The sequence below is a fragment of the Colossoma macropomum genome, unplaced genomic scaffold (genome assembly GCF_904425465.1).
Source record: "Colossoma macropomum unplaced genomic scaffold, Colossoma_macropomum, whole genome shotgun sequence".
Taxonomy (NCBI): Eukaryota; Metazoa; Chordata; class Actinopteri; order Characiformes; family Serrasalmidae; genus Colossoma; species Colossoma macropomum.
Genome location: NW_023494798.1, coordinates 5,343,194 through 5,368,508, shown reverse-complemented (window position 1 = coordinate 5,368,508; position 25,315 = coordinate 5,343,194). Strand labels below are relative to the sequence as shown.

General features: G+C 38.4%; 1 protein-coding gene across 2 annotated transcripts in view; it reads left to right on the top strand.

The window, feature by feature from the left end:
* The window catches only part of gramd1bb (GRAM domain containing 1Bb), a 69,065-nt gene extending 44,427 nt beyond the window's left edge, over window positions 1-24,638 (top strand). For both annotated transcript variants that reach the window (XM_036584813.1, XM_036584814.1), the window contains 17 exons: window positions 988-1,072; window positions 2,621-2,724; window positions 2,835-2,930; window positions 4,100-4,180; window positions 4,727-4,842; window positions 5,076-5,244; window positions 6,601-6,796; window positions 8,072-8,218; window positions 9,222-9,340; window positions 10,627-10,769; window positions 11,616-11,719; window positions 13,410-13,610; window positions 15,425-15,515; window positions 17,947-17,958; window positions 18,216-18,323; window positions 20,309-20,429; window positions 22,513-24,638. In XM_036584813.1, coding sequence (XP_036440706.1) covers window positions 988-1,072; window positions 2,621-2,724; window positions 2,835-2,930; window positions 4,100-4,180; window positions 4,727-4,842; window positions 5,076-5,244; window positions 6,601-6,796; window positions 8,072-8,218; window positions 9,222-9,340; window positions 10,627-10,769; window positions 11,616-11,719; window positions 13,410-13,610; window positions 15,425-15,515; window positions 17,947-17,958; window positions 18,216-18,323; window positions 20,309-20,429; window positions 22,513-22,602 — 1,983 coding nt within the window. In that variant the 3' untranslated portion in view covers window positions 22,603-24,638. The remainder of the gene's footprint in view (window positions 1-987; window positions 1,073-2,620; window positions 2,725-2,834; window positions 2,931-4,099; window positions 4,181-4,726; window positions 4,843-5,075; window positions 5,245-6,600; window positions 6,797-8,071; window positions 8,219-9,221; window positions 9,341-10,626; window positions 10,770-11,615; window positions 11,720-13,409; window positions 13,611-15,424; window positions 15,516-17,946; window positions 17,959-18,215; window positions 18,324-20,308; window positions 20,430-22,512) is intronic.
* The last annotated feature ends 677 nt before the right edge of the window (window positions 24,639-25,315 follow it).

Here is a 25,315-nt window from a genome sequence, read left to right as displayed (position 1 = left end):
TTCAGTGGATTATGGTCCAGTTATGTTCCCTGAATAAAGGTACTGAGATGTACCCTTGAGGGTCCCACCCCAGTGACAAGATGGTTACTGCCCCAGTCACAGTTTAGTACCTTTATTTCTGAGAGTGTACTGTAAAAGCTCTCAGCACCTGAAGGGTGATCCGGTCACTAGAACGAATCAGCTAAACTGCATTATTTCCACTGAGCATTAGTGTGACGTACGATGCCGTGTGGCCAGTGTGCGCTTTAAGGATAAATCATGGAAAATTGGGGAAAACTGTGTGCATTTGATTTGACTGCGAACTGTTCCTTTCTGTACCTCCCTCACCTTTGGACCAGGAAGGATTCCCCTCATTATAAACATATCAGCTTCCATCTGCGTCACGTTTAGTTACTTATCAATCAATTTATCCGTTTTTCACTGTTTAGATGACGGTGACTCATCTGCACATTGATTCCCTGTATGAGAGGAGTTACTGAAGAACCAGGCAGATGAGATAGCGCCAGGGTTCACTGTTCAAATGCTCCACCCAGGGATGTGCCCACAGGGGCTGGCGCTGTTACTAATCACAATGGCATTTCCAAAGGGTGGTTTTTATTGATGATCTTTTACGGATTTGCTGTCGCCGAATGGCGTCTTCACACATTTTCTGCTGTGCTCGTGACACTGAAACCTTAAAATGTATTAGAAATGCATTAATAAGCTAAAAATACTGTTATGTTTTATAAGTTATTCAGTAGTGTGGTACTGCTGGTGTTTGCAAACTGCTGCTCTGTGTTCATTCATTCATTCAGCCTTCCATGAAAGAAAAAGGTGGTAGACTAGTGCAGATGTATGGGTGAATGGTGAATTTGGAGCATGAACGAATGAAAGTGACTCAGACTGCATGGCTGCTCTGCATTCGAAACATCAGGCCTGTTGCATCTGTTCCACCAGTGAGCGTGAGAACCAGAATGAGGTTTTTGTGTTGGTTCATGTCTCAAACAGGTTCTCAGCCCCACCTATAAGCAGAGAAATGAAGACTTCAGAAAGCTCTTCAAGCAGCTGCCCGACACGGAGCGGCTCATTGTGGGTAAGAGGACAACCATAACACCTTAAAGAGGATACAGTAAATGGCCAAAATTATATGGTCACCCCTCCTAATTACTGACTTCAGCCACACTAATTTAAGCCCAAGACTATAAGCGTCAGCTGGAGTGATACACAGATCAGGCATAACATTATGACCACCTCCATGGGGGCCCTGACCCTGTTCAGGGTAAAAGGGGGCTAACAAAGTATGCAGAGAACAGATGGACTACAGTCTGTAACTGTAGAACTACAAAGTGCTCCTATATGGTCAGTGGAGCTGATAAAATGGACAATGAGCGTAGAAACATGGAGGTGGTCATAATGTTGTGTGAGATCGGTGTGTATCACACCACCACTGGACTCTGGAGCAGTGGATGTTCTCTGTAGTGATGAATCAAGCTTCACTATCTGGTAGTCTGATGCCAGTAGAACTCTGCCTACTGGAATGCCAACAGTAAAGTTCGGTGGAGGAGGGATAATAAGCTGGGGCTGTTCATCAGGGTTTCAGCTCCTAAGTTCCAGTGAAGGGTGATGTTGATACAGCATACAAAGACATTTAGACAATTATATGCTTCCAATTTTGTGGCAGCAGTTTGGGGAAGAGCCTTTCCTGTCCCAGCATGGGACACGAGCCCCTGTGCACAAAGTGAGCTCCATAAAGACATAGTTTGATGAGTTTAGTGTGGAGGAACTCCAATGGCCTCCATTGTGGAAGCTTTTCCCAGAAGAGTGGAGGCTGTTATCGCTACAAAGGGGTGGGGGGTACTCCAAATGAATGCCCTTGGCTTGGGAATAAGATCTCTAGGAAGCTTAGGTGTGATGGCCAGGTGTCCACATACATTTGGCCATATTGTATATTTAAGCCAAAAATGTTTTACATTCAGTCGATGCTAAAGAAAACTCTTTAGGATGCCGTGTGGGCAAATGATTAAATGCAGATTTTTACAGGAGCCAATTAACAAAAATAAATAAATAAATAAATAAATAAACAAAAACAATAACAAGACCTGCAGGAAACGCAGAATGATTATAATTAGGATAATAATAGATAGATAGAGTAGATAGGTACCCTGGGACCCAAACAAATTTAAGGAAAACACATAAGCTCCACTACATATCAACAAAAGTAAAAAAAAATCAAACAAACGTCAAACAAAAAGTAATATAAGACATTAAAAGATAGAAAGATTAAAAGAAGGAAAGATTTAAAAAGACAAATTTAAAAAGACAAAACATTAATTCAAATCATGCCCTGTTCTCTGCTGTTCTCTTTGTTTTATTTGTTTGGGTTTTTGTGTCTTATGAAAATTATTAAATTAAATTAGCGAATCTTTTTCTTTAATATGAACAGTAAAATTATCAGGATATTTACAAAATATGTATCAGATATTTTTAGAATATATTTTCCAACTGTACATGTGGACCAGTTACCTCAATCTCAGTAGTGCTAACTGAATCATTACTATATAATCAGAGGTCAGTTACCTCATACAGTTCTACTTTAATGCTTGCAACACTGATGATGAGTATTGATATTTGACCTTTGTAGACTACTCCTGCGCTCTGCAGAGGGACATCCTCCTGCAGGGTCGACTCTACCTCTCTGAGAACTGGATCTGTTTCTATAGCAACATCTTCCGCTGGGAGACGCTGGTGAGTTTTTCATTTTAGATTTTTTTAAGCATTAATTTTGGTTGCATAATGAGTTTATAATGTGGCGTGTAATATCTGAGCGTAAGGGTCTGGTGTTTCTGTGCGTGTAGCTGACAGTGCGTCTGAAGGACATCTGCTCCATGACTAAAGAGAAGACAGCACGTCTCATCCCCAATGCCATCCAGGTGTGCACAGACACGGAGAAGGTAAGAGCCATGTTACTAACAATGAGACGAGGTTGCGTCTTTTCACCTGCAAGGACTTCTAAACAGCGTGTGAGATGAGCCAGTAAGGATGGGCAATATGATGATATGTTATGGTCACTGTGATAAGTTATGTCACAGTACGCTTTCCTGAGCGTATCATGGATATTGTCAGTACTTAACACTGAGTAAGTACATGTTTAATTACAAAGTGAATATAATTAGACCTGTTTAATTAGATTTGGTGCAGTGAAGTTTGTAAAACATTGGAAAAAATCATTGTGGTTATACGTTTATTATTATTATTATTATTATTATTATTATTATCATTATTATTATAGCTATGTCGAGCCAACTTGCTAAGACCCCGCAAATCACCGCTTGTGGCTATATTTATTATTATTATTATTATTATTATTATTATTATTATTATTATTATTATTATGGCTATGTTAAGCGAACTTGCAAAGACAGCTTGGACCCCGCAAATCGCCCCTTGTGACTATAATTATTATTATTATTATTATTATTATTATTATTATTATTATATGTGACACTAAATCTTCTATTTTGTCTATTTCAACTTATCAAATCTCAGAAAAACTAAATATTGTGATGTATATTGTGTATCGTGAAAATGTATTGAAGTATCATGATATCCTACTTTTGCCATATCGCCCATCCCTTTGCCAGCTAATGACTCATTCAGGGACTTATAGTGCTATGCGAAGGATAAACTGATGGAATGTCAATAAAACTGAGTTCTCATTAAATCTCTTTTCTTATGGAGATACACAGTATAAAGTGACAGTGGCAAAAACAATAGTTTTGCAAAGAATTTTTCAAACTTATTTCTGTCCCCCTCATCTGTAAAATGTGATCAGTTACCATTGACTATATGTGCCCCACTGAATTCAATTTTAGGGCTCTCTCTCTCTTTTAAAACACTTTAAGGAATCATTATTTGACCACTAATGCCGTGTCATTTGCATATTTTGCATACAACTGTATCATAGAAGCCAGGGGGCAGCAGGTTTTCTGTCTGATAAGATTTGGTTGATCATCTTCAAAACATCAGACACTTAATTTCTCAGATTTTAGACGTATTTTAGAATAGAATCAGTAATGCTTCTGAGTGTAATGCAGTAATGCTTTCCTGTCTCGTTCTCTAGCACTTTTTCACCTCGTTCGGGGCGAGGGACAGGACGTATATGATGATGTTCCGGCTCTGGCAGAATGCCCTGCTGGAGAAGGTGAGTCAGGTGGCACTATTACACCCCAGTGTCTGCTCAGAACCAAGAATAGTACTGTTCCCAACTTCCCAACTGAGACATCAAGGATAAGTGATAATATTAAACAAACCTTCTACTGTTCTCTCTGGGAAACGACAGATTACAGTAGATGAGATACTGACGGGTCGTGCTGTTGAGCCTTTCAGTACAAATATTAACTTTTTATTTTAAATTTGATTTTCAGAAAATTGAGTGACTCAGACATTGTTCCTCATTTCTTGCAGATGATATTTATGAAATAACACAATAGCACACACAAACACACATTTATTAAAATAATATATATATATATATATATATATATATATATATATATATATATATATATAGTATAAAAGTAAAATATAATTGATTATATATCACTTCTTCACTTATATTATCACCATTATATATTATAAAGTATAATTAAAAATATAATTTATTAATACATTTATAAATAAGTAAATAAATAATAGGATTTTTTTTATTTGAGAGTTGTTCTGCAACATTTTTTATACCTCTCTCCAGCCTCTGTGTCCTAAGGAGTTGTGGCACTTTGTCCATCAGTGCTATGGCAACGAGCTGGGGCTGACCAGTGATGATGAGGATTACGTCCCCCCCGACGACGATTTCAACACAATGGGGTAAACACACAACACACACATACATTACACACAAGTGCAATTACACATCGGTGCATATATGTACACACACACTCAGTCTTATAGATCCACCAGACATGCAGTCCCACATATTCAGTCTCATTCACAGAGCGGTGACAGTGGTAGTAGATATATAGAGCACATACATAAGTACAAAAAACGGGACTGTTTGAACTTTCCTTCGTGTTTCAGCTTTCCTCGTTTGTGTGTTTTAGGTACTGTGAAGAAATCCCAGCTGAAGAGAACGAGGTCAGTAATGATAACTCGTCTAAGAGCAGCGGAGAGAATAAGCCGGACAGCAGCCCTCCATCCCACAAGAGGTCCATCACACACTCCACCCTCAACTCTACAACTCCACCCAGCAGCACCGACATGCCACTGTCTGTGAGTACACACACACACACACACACACACACACACACACAAGCACACCTCATGACCTCATGAGAAAACAGTTTAAAACCATTTATATGGGCAGTAAATGTGTTTGTACTAGTAAAAACACTGCAGCTTCTTTCTGCAGTGCCCAGAATGGAAATCAGCTTTGATATTTTTATATTTTTCATTAATATTATCAATCAATCAACTAATCAACCTCTGTTTAAACCTGAGTAACACTGAGGGTGACGCTCATCTATGTAGCCAAGCTAAGGGGTTAAAAACTGTAAATATAATTCTGTAAAAATAAAAAGGGTAACAAAGAAAGTGGAATAGCACACAAGGATGTACAGTTGTATGCAAAAGTTTGGGCACCCCCAGCTAAATCACATGGTTTGTTGATTTTGAAGTGAAGTTTCTGAAAAAGGTTCTATTTAGCACCAAAAAGGAGCTTCTTCTAATGTTACAATGTCAAGCTTGTAACAATAGAAGAACGCTTTTTGGTGCTATATAGAACCCTTTTCAAAAAGGTCCTAAATAGAACCATCTACAGAACATTCTCCATCAATCTGAGGAACGCTTTGACAATGCAAAGAACTCTTTAATCATGCAAAAGGTTCTTTGAGTCTTCATGGTTCTATATAGAACCATTTGCTTTACTAAAGAACCCTTGAAAAACCATCTGTTTTAAGAGTGAATATCAGTTACGCACTCCACCATCAACTCATCAACGAAAACCCACCCAGCAGCACAGATAAGCCACTGTCTGTGAGAGCGGAGACACATTTATCAAATACATGCTCTACCATCAGTTCTAGTACGCCACCAAGTGGCCTGAATATGCTACTGTTGCCACCTACAAATACATACAGACAAACATATATACATACATACGTACATACATACAGGATCCTCATTACAAGAAGCATCAAAACACACTACTGAAACAGCAAATTAACAAACCTTTAACAGGGAATTCTACTAATTTCACAAAAATTCTGCTTAATTAAATAATTAAGATGTAAACAAAGTTATTCAGATTTGTAGAGAAACTTTCCCCCTGATTTGTTTACAGTGGTGGTGATAGGAACCAGGAGTCACAGTGTCTACAATGCAAATATGGCCATTTTATTGACTATCAGTTTTTAAAAGTAATGTTGGTGATTGAGAAACAGTAGTAAATCTGTGTCTACTAACTTTCAGTCAAAAGGCATTGAAGTTTTCAGACTACTGTGAACAATTCTGTAAGCTTACATCTCAAGGCAAAAATTTTAAAACTGGGTGGAATTCCCCTTGTAAACGTAATGAAAGACTGCAGATGTCCTGCTGCATGTTCTAAGTGGTGCCCTCTGTTGGTTTCAGTTTGACATTGCTCCTGAGGAGTACACAGACTGCCTTGCTGACAGTGAGCTGCTGCCGCTGCCCCTGCTGGCGGAGGAGAGGAACTGCGAGCCAGGCGGAGGTCAGCTAGGCCCAGTGCCCTCACCATCACTCGACTTTAACGATAATGAGGACATACCCACAGAGCTCAGCGACTCCTCAGACACACACGATGAGGGTAGGCATATATATGTATACACACACATTAGGTCTGACTATACCTCACTTGTGAGGACCTCCATAGACTTCTGTATTACTGTAGCCAAGTAATAATATACTACACCTAAACCTAAACCTAAACCTAACCTAACCTCAGTAACCAAAAGAGTGTTTCTGCTCTTTAAATTTGTGGTGAAGACAGCACATTTTCAAGTGAGGACAAGTAAAATGGTCCTCATTTGTACAAAATATCTTGGTTTTCTATCATTGTGAGGACATTTGGTCCTTACAGAAGTAACAAGACAAGTACAGATTTACACACATTTGCATACAACCTAAATTTAAATTAAAAGTGCTGGTAAAAATAAAATTTATATTCCAGTTTAGAGCACGGGTTCTTAAACTTTTAGACTCTAGGACCCAGAGAACTGATACCAAACTGGGACCCAAACAGAAAATTATTACTCCACCGAGTTTAGGAAATACTAAGTACCTTAGTATGGTTCCACATTAATAATGCAGCTTTATATAAGTACATATGAAAGCAACAGTTGTCCTTTATGTTGTGTGAAAGATTTATAATGGATGGACCAAAAGAAGCGGCTCAAAATGAATTGGAAAAATGTCTGGTTCCATTGACTTACATTGAAAGTAAAGTATGTTTTTTCTTTCTGCTGTAAAGTTACCATTTTGGAAATACGAGGTTTTGTTCTGACGACAGCGATATATATATATATATATATATATATATATATATATATATATATATATATATATATATATATATATATACATAAGCTGAACTTTCTTAGAAAACTGACTGACTATCACCAGCTGACATATCAGGTCTACTGTTTTGAATGGTTGAATTATTGGATTGTGGCATTATTTTTAGATTCATACTGTAGAACCGACAGTTTAGCATAATGCAAATTATATGTCTGAATCACTTGCCTTTCAAATCCCAGGCTTATTCCATGCTAAGGCATATTATTTAATAACTACATGGACTACAATACAAAGTGGCTTAGTTATATGTATAGAAGTGTGTCGTAAAGGTTTGGACCAGCCTTCGTTTCGTGGCTGTTTAAGGGATTAAGAAGAGATAGACATGCGTGACCTACGAACCCAGTACTCGTTCTTATTTGATCAAACTGGGATTGGGAATTACTGCTTTAACCCCACACAATATGTCGGTCTAAGTGAAGTTCCAATGTTAAAAATCTTGTTAAAATGTTAAAATACAGGTGTAAAACAGATGTAAACAGCTCTCACTCTCTGTGTTTGTTCTCAGAAGTGGAGGTCCAGGCGTTCCATGAAGACCTGAATGGTCGTCAGTACATTAATGAGGTGTATAAGTTCAGTGTGGATAAGATGTACTCGTTCCTCTTCACCGAGTCGCAGTTTATGTCTGACTTCATGGAGCAGAGGAGATTTACAGGTATGAAATACACACCCAGACACACACACTCACACAGACTGAGTCTGACCTGAAAGCAGCAGTTACACAAAGAACAATACGTAATGCACTGTAGTCATCTCTGTTTCTACACCCCACGCAAAACTCCTCTGCTTAAAAAAGGAGCACAGAGATGTGCATCTAAAATGTGCACACAAGCACTGAGGCAAATCAGAAGTAAAGACAAGTTTGGGACAATGTGGCCAGATTAAACAGAAATAGGACTCTTTGGCAATAGTTCAGTTCATCATATTTGTGTGTGTGATCCCAATAACACCAAACCCACAGTGAGGTATGAGGGTGGGAGCATCATGATACTGGGCTGCTTCTCTGCAGACAACACCAGGGTATTACAGGCTGTTAAAGGAAATACGAACAGGACATATTAGAGGATAGTTTAATCTCTTTGGCCAAGAAACTTAATCTGGGAAGAAAATGGGCATTTCAAAAGTAAATCGAGCCCAAACATACAGCCAAAATAAGTCAACACACATTTCTGAAAAAGAAGGTGAAGGTGCTTGCATGGTCTAGCCAGTTGCACTGAAAATGTATTTGGAATCAGAAGAGCCCTGATTACCTTGGGGAACTGAAGACAGTATGCCAAAATGAACAGACCACAATAGACGTCTCAGAGCTGTAATTGCCAACAACAGCGTTGCAACAAAGTACTAATGTCATTCATTTGCAGTGTCTAGATACTTTTATCCCTTTCAGTTTTGTCTTTTAAACTTATTTATGTTTCTTCTTATGAATACATGCTTTTTTGTTCATATTTACACAGTACTTGTATATTAAATAACAAAAACCAAATAGCAAATAATACCAAATACCAAACACCAGATAATGAATATTTGTTTCCCCTTCGGTATTCAAAATGTCAGTCAATATCCTATAATGACTGTTTATTCTCTCTGTTTGTGTCCACGAACACACACACACACACACACACACACACACACACACACACACACACACACACACACAGATATTGTCTTTCACCCTTGGAAGAAAGAGGAGGCGGGGAATCAGAAGAGAGAGATAATGTACACCATCTCCCTCTCCAACCCACTAGCACCCAAAACAGCCACCGTCAGCGAGACTCAGGTGAGTCACAGTGACACTGCATCTCAAAAAACCTTACCTTTAGAAATATATTCATTACTGTCATTTTTGCATTTTAGAATTGTGTAATTATATTTACATTCTGTACTGGCTCAGTTCTGCACTTCCAGCTTGTTTCTGTTTGTTTTTATGTCAAGATTTAGCGAAAAACATGGCAAAAAATGTAAACGATGGTTTTTCTTTCCACAAAAAAGAAGACATAGCAACAACCTTTCCACAAATTTCCATATGAATACAAATGCATCAATTAAAAATTAGAATCTGCACTTTTGATATTATTAATATATACATACATGCTTTTATTGGAGTACCCACACGCATATATAAATATATATATTCTTCTCACACACTCACACTCAGGGGCAGTTTAGCATCTCCAATTGGCCTGACTGCATGTCTTTGGACTGTGGGAGGAAACCCACACAGACACGGGGAGAACATGCTCTCCACACAGAAAGGACCCTGGTTGCCCAGCCGGGGAATAGAACCCAGGCCCTTCTTGCTGTGAGGCGACAGCGCCACTGTTCCGCCCCTATATTAAAATTGGTATTATATAATTATGAATCGCTGCTAACGGAAGAAAACCGTGTATCTCTAAAAATGAAAACTTTACAGGAGAAGGCAAAAACATACTTACTTTAAATGTAAGTTAATGTAACCAGACTTTTTTCCAAGTCATTTTGGGCCATTTCTTCTGATCCATTCATCATGAAGTTTTCACAAAATATGAAGGAAAACAGGCATTTTTAAACTGTCAAAAACTGAAAAAACAACAAAAATTGAGATTTTGCTCTGACAACAGCAATATTATATATAATTATATAGATATATATTTTTCTATGCACAAAAAAGACACAGCAACACCTTTTCAGCAAATCTCTGTATTATCTCCACATAAATGTTGTAGCAGTAAATATTTAAAATCTGTTTTAAATTTGCTTTTGTAGGAGTGGATGTTGAATTATCTGGCAGCTCTTTTCCATTTCGCCAATTCTATCATTTGTATTGTTTTATAATTGCATAATATTCCATATACACATCTAGACAGACAGGGTTGAGTCCCCTTTGAGTCAGTAGTTGAATGTAGACTGTGATGCAGTTTTCTTCTCCAACACTGATGTTAAAACCTTGGCTAAACCTCGACTTCTCAAACACTCCACTCCACCACAGCCAACAACATCATTCAGTTTTGTCGTGATATGTCTGTCTCTGAAGATTTGCTGTCACTTATGTAATCCTCTCTCTCTCTTTCTCGCTCACTCACTCAGACTCTGTACAAGGCCAGCCAGGAGAGCGAGTGTTACATCATCGACGCGGAGGTCGTCACTCATGATGTCCCTTATCACGACTACTTCTACACGCTTAACCGCTACGCGCTGACCCGCGTGGCCAAGAACAAGTGCCGGCTCAGGTGCGTTCTAGCTAATCCTAAAACAAAGTGTCGTAGTACAGAAAGGCTCATTAAACTACTCCTCCTACTAATACACTGCAAAAAATGGTGTCTCGTCAAGTCAAATTGTGATAAATATAGTCAATAATTCTAATATTTCACCTGTTGAGATTGTAGCAAGCTTAATTTAAGAATATTCACCTTATTTTTGTGTATTTTTGCTTGTTTTAAGTAATGAAGTAAAATTATCTCACAGTACTGGCAAATAATTTTCTGTGTTTTAAGAAATGTGCTTGAAACCAGCAAAATGATCTGCCAATATACTGAGATAATTTTACTTACTAAAATGACCTAAAACAAGTAAATAACGTCTAATAATAATAATATTATTATTATTATTATTATTATTATTATTATTAAATAACATCTAGATATAAGTTAGGTAATCTTATGATAATAGCACAACCATCTCAAAATGGGAAATATTAGATATGTCGACTAGATTTAAAATCATTTCACTTGACAAGATCCCATTTTTTTGCAGTAGTAGTACCAATATTACTTTATTAATAAACTACCAATATTAATAAATTACACTAATATTACTTGTAGTTTATTATTATTAGTCGGGAACAAAAGGTGCTGCTATTCCAGGATTTAATGAAAATAGATACAAAATGCCTATGAGAGCGTCAGACACCCCAAACACTATAACGTGCCATCACCATCACTGGGTGATCATCAGTGTGCGCTCTTCTCAAGCACCGTTTTTTTGTCTGTTTGTTTGTTTTGTTCCTTGATATTTTGTTTTTTTTTATTTAAGGAAATGATAAAACATTTCAATTGAAACTGGACTCTTCCTCTCAGGGTTTCTACAGAGCTGCGCTATAGGAAGCAGCCGTGGGGGCTGGTGAAGGGCTTCATTGAAAAGAACTTCTGGAGTGGGCTGGAGGAGAACTTCAGGAGCCTGGGTAAGACATACTCAGCTGAGTTGGAATTAAATGTCCACTTGAGACTCACCTCAAGGTCTATTGCCAGCATACACTGCTTATCAAACGTCCTACTTTTGACATGATCTGCCACAGGGGGTCGGCAATGCGTGGCTTTGGAGCTGCATGCGGCTCTTTTACTGCCCTGTTTTGGCTCCACAGCAGAATTAGATTATTAGGTAAAAATAAAATGATCCTCCTTTGCAGTAAAATAAAGCTCTGCTGATCGTTCAACACGGTTTAACAATAAATGGTCTTAAACGCTGGAGTTAATGTAGAACTGCTAATTCACCCTTTAACCCTGAAGATCAGCGCAGACTGCTGGTCACCATAGCAATGCAGACAACAGTCTCGTCTAGCTAGTAGCTAACGAAACGACAAAGAGAAAGATTTAAGACAAACATCGATAATTTGGAGACGAATGGACTTATTTGCGTTTATAATCACTCCAGCTGGTTTTCTGATACGTTTAATCTGCAACGAGAAACTGACAAACACTAAAAAGTCACGAGGCTGAAGTCAGTTTCTCATTCGCCAAATTCGCCTCAGGCACCATTTAAGGTGGAGCAGGAAAATCTGAACAAGAAGTTGGCGAATGAGAAGATGAATTCAGCTTCATAAAAAGTCGAACGTTGAGAAAAGGAACTGTTCTACTTTTGGAAAAGTTTCCTGCTGGAGATTACCATTACCAGATTACCATACCACCATTAAAACTGATGGTTCTTCAGGGGTTCTTTAGTAAAGAAAATGGTTATAGAAGCATGAACACTCAAAGAACCCTTTGCATCGTGAAAGCGTTCTTCAGATTAATGGAGAATGTGCTGTAGATGGTTCTATATATATATATATATATATATATATATATAATTGGAAAGGGTTCTATATAACACAAAAAAGAGTTATTTTATTGTTACGATATCAGGCTTGTTACAATAAAAGAACCCTTTTGGTTCTATATAGAACCCTTTACAAAAAAGTTCTATATATAGAACCATCTACAGCACATTCTCCATCAATCTGAAGAACGCTTTCATGATGCAGAGAACCCTTTAATCATGCAAAGGGTTCTTTGAGTGTTCATGCCTCTATATAGAACTGTTTTCTTTACTAAAGAACCCTTGGAGAACCATCTTTTTTTAAGAGGGTACAGAAAATCAAAACATGAACAGATTCATGTACACATTTAAGCTAAAATTCGGAGTACACCATCATAATGTCCCACTTTCCCGGTACCATTCTACCTTCAAACTCTGGGAGGATGCAGTGCAGCTGTGTGCTGTGAAACGTCACTGCACAGGTACATAGCATTAGCACAGTAATACTCAAGGATTGCTTACTATAAGAGAGTTAGAAGTTGTGTATTGAATAACGATAAACCTCTGAAAACTGTTGTCCAAAAAAGTGTTGGGTTCCATTTTTCAATAGCAGGAATCTACAGGTAGTCTGAAATGATACCACTGATTTCCTGCTGATGCAGACTCATGCAAACTGTGGCTTTTGGCAATGACCCACCGCATAGATCCAGTTCTACACTAGAGCAGTTTTGAACAGCAAACATTTAACATGTCTTGGCTAACCGACTGCGTTTGGGATAAGTGTGAAATCGATTTTTTAGTGTAAATTTGATTTTTTTGCCAAACTCTTCCTTTAATCACCCCCTTCACTCATGCAGAGCTCGAGCTGGCTAAAGCAGAGGACACTCTGTTAGAGTCCCACAGGCCATCTCCTAAAGCTAAAGCGCTGAAGAGCTCCACCCTGAGGCGGAGAAAAAGGCCCCTTCCACATCTGCGAACGCCACATCTGGAAGAAACACTCAGCCCTGTAACTACGCCCACCGACGAGGAGGTCATCCAGCGGATCAAACACGTGGCAGGTCGAAATTACATTCACACAAACATACGCATGATAGACACACATAAACTGACCTCATTGTCCATTTTATCAGCTCCACTTACTATATAGGTGCACTTTGTAGTTCTACAGTTACAGACTGTAGTCCATCTGTTTCTCTGCATACTTTGTTAGCCCCCTTTTACCCTGTTCTTCAGTGGTCAGGACCCCCATGGACCCTCACAGAGCAGGTACTATTTGGGTGGTGGATCATTCTCAGCACTGCAGTAGCACTGTGGTGGTGGTGGTGTGTTAGTGTGTGTTGCGCTTGTACAAGTGGATCAGACACAGCAGTGCTGCTGGACTTTTTAAACACTGTGTCCACTCACTGTCCACTCTATTAGATACTCCTACCTTGTCAGTCCACCTTGTAGATGTAAAGTCAGAGACGATAGCTCATCTGCTGCTGCACAGTTTGTGTTGGTCATCCTCTAGTCCTTCATCAGTGGTCACAGGACGCTGTTGGCAGGATATTTGTGGTTGGTGGACTATTCTCAGTCCAGCAGTGACACTGAGGTGTTTAAAAACTCCAGCAGCACTGCTGTGTCTGATCCACTCAGACCAGCGCAGCACACACTAACACACCACCACCACGTCAGTGTTACTGCAGTGCTGAGAATGATCCACCACCCAAATAGTACCTGCTCTGTGAGGGTCCATGGGGGTCCTGACCACTGAAGAACAGGGTAAAAGCTCCAGCCAAACTATGTTTTGTTGATGTTCTAAGTGAAAATAAGTTACAGTGAACATATTTCTGCACATTTTAACACAGAATTACTGTTTATTTGCTGAATTGGAGGAAAAAATAAAAATATTGGAGGACAAAAATAAAACATAAAACCTGGCTTGTGCAGAAATTATGGCACATTTTAGATTTTAGGTTTTTCTATTTCTTTTCATAGTTGAGTGTATTTATTTTCTCACTGTGATTTCTGAAACTGATTTCACTTTTACCATGACGTGACGAACATGATCAGAACATACTTAAACTTTCAGATTGGGAATGTAATCAGATACAGGCGTTTACACGGATATTATTCTTCTATTTAATGGATTATTTACAGGATTACCCACCTCGATCAATTGGATAGAAGTTGTATTCCGAATGGTCTTAATCAGACTAGACTATTCCAACTGAGGTGTTTACGTGGATGTATTCTATTCCAGTTGAGCTATTAGTCGGATTATTAACGGATTGTCAGGCTGCAGGTAAACGTGGCTACTGTGTCAAGTCAAAGGGGGGTTCTGATATTTGAATATTAGTAAAGTAGTAAATATAATACTACTGAATATAACAGTGAAAATAAAGAAATAGTTAAAATAAGGAAAACCCTTCTATGAATAGACTTGTCCAAACGTTTGACTGATACTGAATCTATTCTTAGTGAACAACGTGAATATTCAGTTACTGTAAAACACTGAATGGTACGACGGCGTTTTAGAGCCACTGTTAATAAAAATAAAAATAGCAGACTTCGCCTTTATTACGACTTTATTCTTGAAATAATACGACTTTTTTTTTGAAATAGTACCCCCTTTTTTGAAATAGTAGTCTTTTTTTCTCGGAATATTACGACTTTTTTTTTCTAAATATTACGACTTTTTTTTCAGAATATTATAACTTTTTTCTCAGAATAATGTTACGACTTTTTTCTCAAAATATAATGACTTTTTTCCTTGAAATATTATGACTTTATTCTACTATTTTATTTTTATTAACAGTGGCCCTAAAACGCTGTTGTAGAATGGTCATATTGAGTCATATTAACAGCATCACTACTGTTTTTTTGAAAACAGGCTCCACCCAAACAAGACAGACACCTGAACACACCCCTGCAGGCGGGCCTTTCTGCAGCATCTCCAAACTGCTGCTCATTATCAGTTTTGTGTAAGTACACCTCCCTTTCTTTCACTCTCACTTCTGCATTTCTTCCTTTCTCCACTATTTCACTTTTTCTCATTTTATCTCTGATACTTGCTGTTCCTTTAGTGCCACGATCACACTACAGGTCAAAAGTCTGGAAACAAGCAGTAATTGTTTTATTATTGTACTTAATCTTAAGTAGAGATACAATACAAACAGCGACTGAAACCTGCTGAAATCAGCCCAATGCCCGTTGATGCTGATATGCCATCTCTAATTTTAAATCAGTTCACCAATAACCAACACAAATTTCATATAATAATCTCTCAATCATCTGTTATATCATCTATCAAAAATAATCTATAGCCATAATTACTAGTGCATGAATTCTTGAACTTTGAATTTGAGGGTTGCAAAAACGTTACAAAGCAAGCAATTATTATTCCACTCCAGACAGGTATAAGACATAAGTTCATATAAGAAATCATGGCATAGCTCAGAGTGCATTTATGAGTAGGCAGATTTGTTTGTTATAATGCATTATGCTGAGACTGAGTATCTCTGGCACTGACAGTATAACGTGTTATAAACACTACATTACATTAACAATTCAGTTAGCCAGTGTAAACATCTTAAATGTAGTCTATATATCTAATATTTGTCATTATGAGACTGTTGTGAGAAAATTGTGAGATTATTTAACTTATTTCTAGAATTTTTACTTGTTTTTAAACACTTTTATCTTACAAAAGTGTCGTAGTCAGTTGGCAGATGATTTTACATGTTTTAAGCATTATTTATTTAAAAAAATGCAAAATTATCATTATTTCTCGAAAAAAGTAAACCAATCTGCCAGTGGAATACAACACTTTTTACAGTGTAAAGAAACAGGTGGAATGATCTTATAATATTCTTACAACAGCCTCATAATGAGAAATATTAGATTTATTGACTACGTTTAAAATGTGTGCACTTGCTAAGGTATTATTTTTTGCAGTGCATGTTATAAACATGGTGATAATGTGTAATGCACTTTCAGGACTATTTATAGGCGTGTTTATAATGCCTTATGAATACATTGTAAAGCGTTATGAATGATATTCATAGAAAGTGTCTGTGAAAACTCATAAGTAACATTAGTAAGACATTAAGGCCCAGTCCCATTTCACCCCTCGCCCCTACCACTGCACGCTTACATCTAGGGTTAGGGTGTCCCGATTCTTGTTGAGATAGAGGGGGAGGGCGAAGTGTTGGAGGTTTTTCAGAGACTCCAAACAGAGTTATGAGAAAAAAAGAAAAAAACCAGCAAGATGGCTCCACGAGCGACCAAAGAAACCCACAAATGTGAGAATTTTCTCTGTTAAAAATTACGTTAACTATTGTATTCTCTTAGTTTAATATCATTTCAGTGTATTATGGTTGTTTTCTTCATAACAAGCATAAAAAATTGCTAATAGCATGCTAATATCTCGGTAGCTAGCTAGCTAACTTTCCCATTCCACCTTAAATAGTCCAGCAGTTCTGACGCCTGAAGTGCCAGAATGTAACTGCTGCACCATTTAAGGTGGAATGGGAAAATTTGAAAGAGAAGCTGGTGAATATCTGACTTCAGCTTCATATCCCTGAAGAATTAGCGGTGGGCAATAATAAATAATAGCCCCGCTCTTTGAAGGCATATGATGCCCTAAATGTAACTAAAGCCCAGCTGTGAGGAGCTGAACTTTACCCTCCTCTGCTGTCACTGCAGACTGGCAGGGTCGCCTACAGAGCAGCGCTAGTAGCCTCTTAATAAAGCAATGTTTTTTTTTTGTTTTGTTTTTTTTTTTTAATTTGAGGGTCCCATTTCGTAGGGCAAGATTTCAACCACTACCCCTTGTAACTCAGTTCCAAGGGGTTAGGGTGACACTCGAAAACAAGGGGTAGGGGTAAAAAGAAGAAATGGGACTGGGCCTAAATCTCAGGATGAGTCAGAATTTCATTAGAAGTCAATGAGGAATCAAAGACTACTGCAGCCGTCTAAAGGCTAGTGCACACTGGACGAGAAGGGCCACGCCGCGCTGCTGACAGCACAGAGCTCAGCTAACTAACTCCTCACAAAGTTATGAGGTGAAATAAGTTACACTGTGACTAGGCTAGTAACATGGCTGAGGTAATAGATGATTGGCATATGTCTGTTAATCTTTACATTGGAGGTGTTTTTTAGAATGTTTTATAAATTCAATTTTCAAATTTGACTGAAATGCCCCTAGGTTAGTCAACGCTCTTTCAAAATCAGCACACCATTGTTTAATATATTTTGGAAAAAAATACATTTTTCATGCATACGTTTACAAAGTTAGTGTTGCTTCCAAACTTTTGGCCTATAGCGAATTTATTCCAATAATGTGCTTTTTTTTCTGGTTATGTTTCTATTAATGCAATTGTTTGTGTTTGTCTGTCTCCTGGCTGGCCTTAGGATCTGCATAAGGTACATACATTTATTGCATAATTAAAATGCTTTTAATAGTAGCGTTTTCTATTCATTCGGCCAGTAAAAGAACCTTAAGATAAATAGACTCCTAGTATTTTCACTGTTAGCCTTAAAGCTTTCTGTCGCTGGCTCGTCTTCTGTTTCCCAGTGTTTTAATTGCTTTTTTTCCTCTTTGATGTTTTTGTCTGGTCGGTTTTGCTTTGGGCGGTGGTGTGACCGGGTTGTGTGTGTGTGTGTGTGTGTGCTCCCTTTAGTCTGGTGCTGCTGGTTTTTCTGAACATGATGCTGTTCTATAAGCTGTGGATGCTGGAGTATTCTGCACAGAGCCTAATGACCTGGCAAGGCCTACGCTTAGACAAGAGGTACATATACCGCACAGTCTGTATAGTGCAGTGTGCATAATGCAGACACACACTCATGATTTTATATCTTGTCAGGATGTTGAGTCACACATACGTCTCATATGTATTATTTAAACTGTTACTGTCAGAACAAAACCTTGTATTTCCCAACGGGTACATATACAGAAGAAGGAAAAAAACACTTACTTACAGGAAGTGAGTGTAACAAGATTTAAGTCATTTTAAACCATTTCAATTGGTCTATTAGATTGGAATCTTTGACACAATGTAAAGAGTAGCTGGCATTTTCAAATAATGTAAATGTATGTAAATGAAAAATGACAGTGTCCAACTGGGACAACATGTAAGCGGCTGTATGCAATAATAATATGTCCCATATACACTGACCAGTCATAACATTAAGACCACCTCCTTGTTCCAGCACAACACACACTAACACACCACCACCACATCAGTGTTACTGCAGTGCTGAGAATGATCCACCACCCAAATAGTACCTGCTCTGTGAGGGTCCATGGGGGTCCTGACCACTGAAGAACAGGGTAAAAGGGGGCTAACAAAGTATGCAGAGAAACAGATGGACTACAGTCTGTAACTGTAGAACTACAAAGTGCACCTATATAGTAAGTGGAGCTGATAAAATGGACAGTGAGCGTAGAAACAAGGAGGTGGTCATAATAGGACCTACATACTGGCAGTATTGTGCTAAAGTCTTAGGCCCCCAAGTACATTGTTTAAAGCCATGTATTCTGCCAAAAAGTGTGTTTGTGCTTGTAAAAATACTATATATCATTAGCATAAGTGCAAATAAACAAAAATACAGTGAAAGGTGACAAAAATAGTAGTTGAGATCTTGTGAGCTAGTTTGAAAAAGACAGTTTGGTTCCAAATATCTCTTAGATGCCCTCAGCCATTTATTAAATTCCATCACCAGCATATTTGATTTAACATAATGAAGTATTAAATAGCCAAACCAGGCGTTGGATGATACCAACAGTTAATACTGGGCTTCCACGAGGAGTTGTTTTCAGATGGTTCAGCAAACACATTGACATGTAAAATGATGAATATTGTTTGTATTTGTTTCAATATTTTATGAGCAAATAAATGCTTAGATAATTTGCTTTTTTTTCATTCTCATTTTTTTCACGTGCCTGAAAAAGTTTTTATACTCTACATATAATAATGTGTCTCATGGGTATTAAGTATATCATTACTGTGAGAACAAAGATTGTATCTCCAATAAAGTCACTTTACAGGAGAAGCAAAAACATTCTCAACTTTTTGTGTAACATGTAAGATTTTATTCTTAAAAAAAATGAAAACAGCAAAAATTGAGATGAGATTTTGCTCTGATGGCGATGATATGTAAGTACCCATGTGTGAGAAGAATTTTGTATGACTAACCTTAACCTTAAAGGGGAACTCCACCAATTTCTTAAAGTTTCTGAGACAATAAACAATTCAAATCATTCTGAAAGGAAACTTACTGAGTCTGGATTATTCACAGTGGTGCTGACTGGAACCAGATGTTTGGTTTAATGCCTCTAAAAATGTCCTCACAAAACGCCGCCTGATACCTGAGACATTTCATTACAATAGCTTTGTGATAAAGTTTTGGCCTAAACACATTGTAACCAAATCATAGCGGAGGGGTATATTTAGGACATTGTAAGGTAAAATAGTCCCCAAATACACTTATTTTCCAGATTGTTACCATCGTAGACATCACATATCAAAACTCAGAAGACACAGACACATGTAGGTTTACTAGTTTTGGACAGTAAATAAAATGGCTGTATTTGTATTGTAGACATTGTGATGCCTGGTTCCCATCACCACCACTGTCCACAACCTTCTCTACAATGAACCATTTTACATCAAACCACTCTGAATGACTTTCTTTACATCTCAATGATGGAATTGCCTTTTAACCGTAGTAACTACAATTTAAAATATTTAAAATTGGATGTATGTGCTTGCAGTAAGTTACCACAGACGCAGCTGGAGTGGGCTCAGCTCCTGGAGTCTCAGCAGCGCTTCCATGAAGCTGAGCTGCAGAAATGGAGAGAAATAATCAAGTCGTCAGTGCTGCTGCTGGACCAGGTACAGAACACGTTCAGTCTTACATCCCAGAGATGGGGATTAGAGTCAGAACGAAATGTTACATAGAGTGAAGCAAGTCTAGAGTCTAGCAAGTGTGCTAGCTTACACCATAGATACTTTACCTGAAGTTGCCAACTAATCCATCTGAAGTTTTAGCAACCCAGACAGCGAGCGTATATCGGTCCGCTCGTTTGATAAGGTCGGCACCCCTTGATTGTTTGCCACTGCTGGTCCACCCTCGGACTGACCAGATTACTGTCCTGCATACAAGCTCTAGCTAGTTTTTAATCTCCTCAAACAGATTTTAAATGCACAGAGACTTTTATGTTAAAAAATAAACGTATACAAATTTTACAAACAACCAAGAGAAAAAAAAAACAATGACTAGGCCTGATATAAAATTATTCTATAGAAAATGTTGTTGCTAAAGCTGTGCTAGATTAAAATGATTTACTAATCTAATTTACAAAGTATAACTAAAAAATGTACAAAGTGTGACTAAAGAAAGGAAGGAAGGAAAAATCAGTAAATTGGACTGTGAAGGGAAAATGAGCGATGATAAGTGGACTTTTGTCTAATACTCCACTTAACCACCAGTGGACCACCCGGAAAACGCTGAGCAAAACGCCAGTGGACCGCCAGCTTTGCCATTAGTGGGCCGACAGTAGACCACTGTCCTCTTGCTATCAGGGAATCACGTTCTTTTAAAACTTGCTAACTTCAGCTGGATCCGTTTCTACACTACTTAGCTAGCATACTTGCTATATAAACTACAGACTAAGCAAAAGTTGCCTCTTTTCTTTAAACACAGTGTGTACTGAATGAAGAGCTTCATTCTGTCCACCAGACTCAAGTTTATTTATTTAATTCTTTAATGAAAGGCTCATTACTTGAAGCTGTGTTGAACATGACAGGTCTTTGGTAGGGTTTACTTTTGTTCAATGGAATGTCTGCAACTGATCACAATACTATACCACAGAATTCCCAGTGAGGAGAACTGCCACTCAGTAATATGTTCATAATTGCCACTTAATGTCTTTGTCAGAATCTAAAATCATATAGTTTCCTGTGGAGCTTTTGAGCAAAAAAACATTTACTCAATTTCTCAACACAGAATAGCATCAAATATTTCAACACTGCTGTTATATTTTTAGCACATTTGAGCTTCAGTTATAGAACTTTCTAACAGTGCCTTCATAACATCAGCATGTGTGAATAGCTTTACCCAGCCAGTGAGCTGATCAGCCAGCCAATCAGCACTCAGCAGCTCTAATGTCAACCAATCAGCACTCAGTACCACTCAGCACTCAGTAGCACTACTACCAACCAATCAGAGCTCAGTAGTAGAAATATCATGCAGTTCACACTCAGTAGCAGTACTGCTAACCAATCAGCACGTAGCAATAATGCTAGCCAGTCAGCGCTCAGTATCAATAATGGCAACCAATCAGCACTCAGTGGCAGTAATGCCAACCAAGCAGCACTCAGAAACAGTAATGTCAACCAATCAGCACTCAGTAGCAGTAATGCCAACAAATCAGTACTCAGCAGCAGTAATGCCAACCATTTAGCACTCAGTCACAGTAATGTCAAGCAATCAGCACTCAGTAGCCAATTAATCGACACTCATTAGCAGTAATGCTACAGTCCTACCCCCCCACAAAACATTAATGCTGTAGAAAAATGGAAATAAAGTGCTTTGTATTGTGCTTTTTTAAATTATTATTATTTTAATGAATTGTTTCCTTCGACTTTCCAAAATTTCCAAAAGGAAGTTCCAGCAAAAATGTTTTGTTTTTTGCCATTTACCTCCTTTCACCTCCATTCATTGAGGATTCTAGTGCCCCCTAGTGGTTTGCAGACATGCTTTTGGTATAATGGGAGAAATACGAAGTGGCCAGGCTCCTCTTAAACTGGCTCTGACTAAATTAAACTCGAGACTGGACTCAGACTCACAGGAATGGACATGTGAACATCTCTGTTACATACACTCAAAATCACACACAGACCAAAATACACAATACGTTTGTTTAGAAATTCCGTTCACTGACGTTGCCTGTTTTGTGTTTGTGTATGCGCTCAGATGAAGGACTCGTTGCTGAGTCTCCAGAGGGGAGTGACTTTAAGAGACTTTGGCTCGGACTCGGATGAGAAGCAGAGTCGATACCACTGAAGCTGCACTTCCCCTCCAGGCCACCAGGGCGCACCGTGCAATGTAGAGCCACGTGTGAGTGAGTGAGTGTGTGTGTGTCCGTGAACATACATACCAGACCGAGAGAGGCAGAAAACACAGGGGCCTATCTGTGTATGAGCATTTGACTCCTGCCAAGCAGAGAAATGAGAGGAAAACAGCAAAGAAAGAGAGGGGGGCCATTAGCCACCCACCTCAACAGAGAACCGAGCGCTAGAACCAGCACTGGACACCAACGGACAGTCTCTTCCTGTGGAATCACGAGAAAGTAACGTTTCACCGAGCCGGACACTCTTCTCTGTCATCTTCCCCTCTTTATCTCTGCCTTTAGTTTTCTGAAGACACGGTACTGTTAGCAGTCTTTAGCTGCTGGCGGTCGCTTACTGTTAGCAGTCGCTACGAAAACAGATAAGCCATGGTTTAAAGAAGCAGACTGGAGTCAAAATGAAGAGCATGTTTTGTTTTTTGTTTTTTTAAGGAGATTCTTCTTTATCCTCTTGTCCGTCAAGCAAAGTGGTTTGACCCCTTTTCTTTTGGATTAGGACAAGGCCAGTGATGTCTTCTTTTAGTCTCCAGGGACTCTGGACTTCCTGACTGTAAGGCTGCGGTGTCCCTTTTCTTGTCACATCGCCTTTTTTTAGAAGTGTTGAATTGAGAACCATTAGCCAACAGAGGAATTAGACCTCCACATTTAACCCATCCGTGCAGTGAAACACCCACATACATGCACACTAGTGAACACACACACTAGGGGGCAGTGAGCACACTTGCCTGGAGCGGTGGGCAGCCCTATCCACAGCACCCAAGGAGCAGTTGGGGGTTAGGTGCCTTGCTCAAGGGCACTTCAGTCACGTACTGTAGGCCGAGGGGTTCGAACCGACGACCCGGTCACAAGGCTGGTTCCCCGACCTCCAGCCCACGACTGCCCCCTTGACTGAGTAGAAGCACTATACTCTTAAAAAAAAGCAAAAAAAAGGCCTTTTGGAGGTTTAAAGGTTTGGACATGAAAGTTTTTAATGATGCTGTGTGGTTCTTGGCTCTCTGAAGAACCAGGTTAACATGGCATTGATCAAGAACGATAGATGCTAATAGCATAAGCTAAGGCAGTGCTACATTGGTGAAGTGCCTTGAATCCCTAACCAGTTCTAGAAATTTCTTTGTGGTTCAACATAGAACTTAGATTGAATGGCAGAGATCCTTCAATTGACCATGCCATTCACGGGTGCTTTATTGAGTCCTCTAGACATTTATGAAGAGTGACTTTTGCTTGAAGAAACCTTGAGGACCAGATAGAACGGTTCCTTGGTGGCTCCTTTGCACACTCCAAGCAAACCAGTGCCACCTGACCCCAAACTATGGTCCTGTTGTTCCCAATCTTACTGAGTTATTCAGGGAGAAAATTTCTGAAGCATTTTGTGTCAAGAAAGCAGTGATGGTGGGGCTTAATGTGTCATATAGATCAAGAACAATATTAATGAGGAATTCCACCTGCGTTATTTAATGATTGAGATGTAAACAAAGTCATTTCGAGTTTGTTGTGAAATGGTTCATTTTAGAGTCTTCTTTACAGTGGTGATAGGAACCTGGGGTCATGGTATCTACAATACAAATATAGCCAATTAATTTACTATCCAAAATGACCAATGAACCTCTGAGATTAATATCGTCACTGTCCAATGAAAAAAATTGTATCTGGGTCGTTCTACAGAAATGTCCATTTTTGTCTCCCTAGCGTTTATAGATATAGTACACTCAAAAACATGTTAGGGTTACAATTGTCGTACATTTTCAAATAAAACAATGTTATTTTAACAATTATACCTTCTTCAGCCATTAAATTAGCAATATTGGTTTTTAAATCAATTATCTAGAATTTCAAGCACGGAAGTGCTCGTCCTCATAGTCATGTGTAAAGGGGGAGAGACATATTTTGAAGAAAAAACACATTTTTCTGCAATTTTAACTACAATAATCTATACATGACTATGGAATATATAAAGTAAATGACATAAAGAAAACAGATGCTAAATAAATATTCTAAAATCTATAATGAAAGTTCCCCAGGAGTCGTGTCACTGGTGTTACCGCATAACAAAAAATCTCTTATTTTGAAATAAAAATCACACTGATGACATCACTTGACTTCCTTTTACCTGTTTTCTGAGGATCTATGAAGAAAAGCTCATGGTGAGTCCACTGTGTCTTTCAGTTATCAGAGATTTTCTCATTTAGCTCATGATTTCATATGAAGCTTTTAGCTGACGTCACTGGTGTGACCGACTTTATTCTGAGGTAACTGTGAAAAAAATAGAACACAAATTCCATATTTTAGTGGATATTCCATGATTCACAATGTGTGGTTTGATGCTCTGTAGCAGCCATTTTGTAAAAAGCATTTTTCATTGAAAAGGTCACTGGTATTACCTTTCTTATGGGTAACACCAATGAGGATCAGTGACATCTATAGAGAGATAGAAAAGTGGACGTTTCTGTAGAATGACCCATCTCCGTTTTTTTGCGATTTTTACTTTTCTCCATCATTTGAGCTCAGCAGCTGTCCTTGACATAGTTTGAAAATTTCATGATGATTAGACCAATAGAAATGCTCCAAAATTGCTTAGAATAAAATCTCTTTCCTTTAACTTACACTGAAAGGAAAGAATGTTTTTGCCCTCTCCTGTGAATTTTGGAGTAA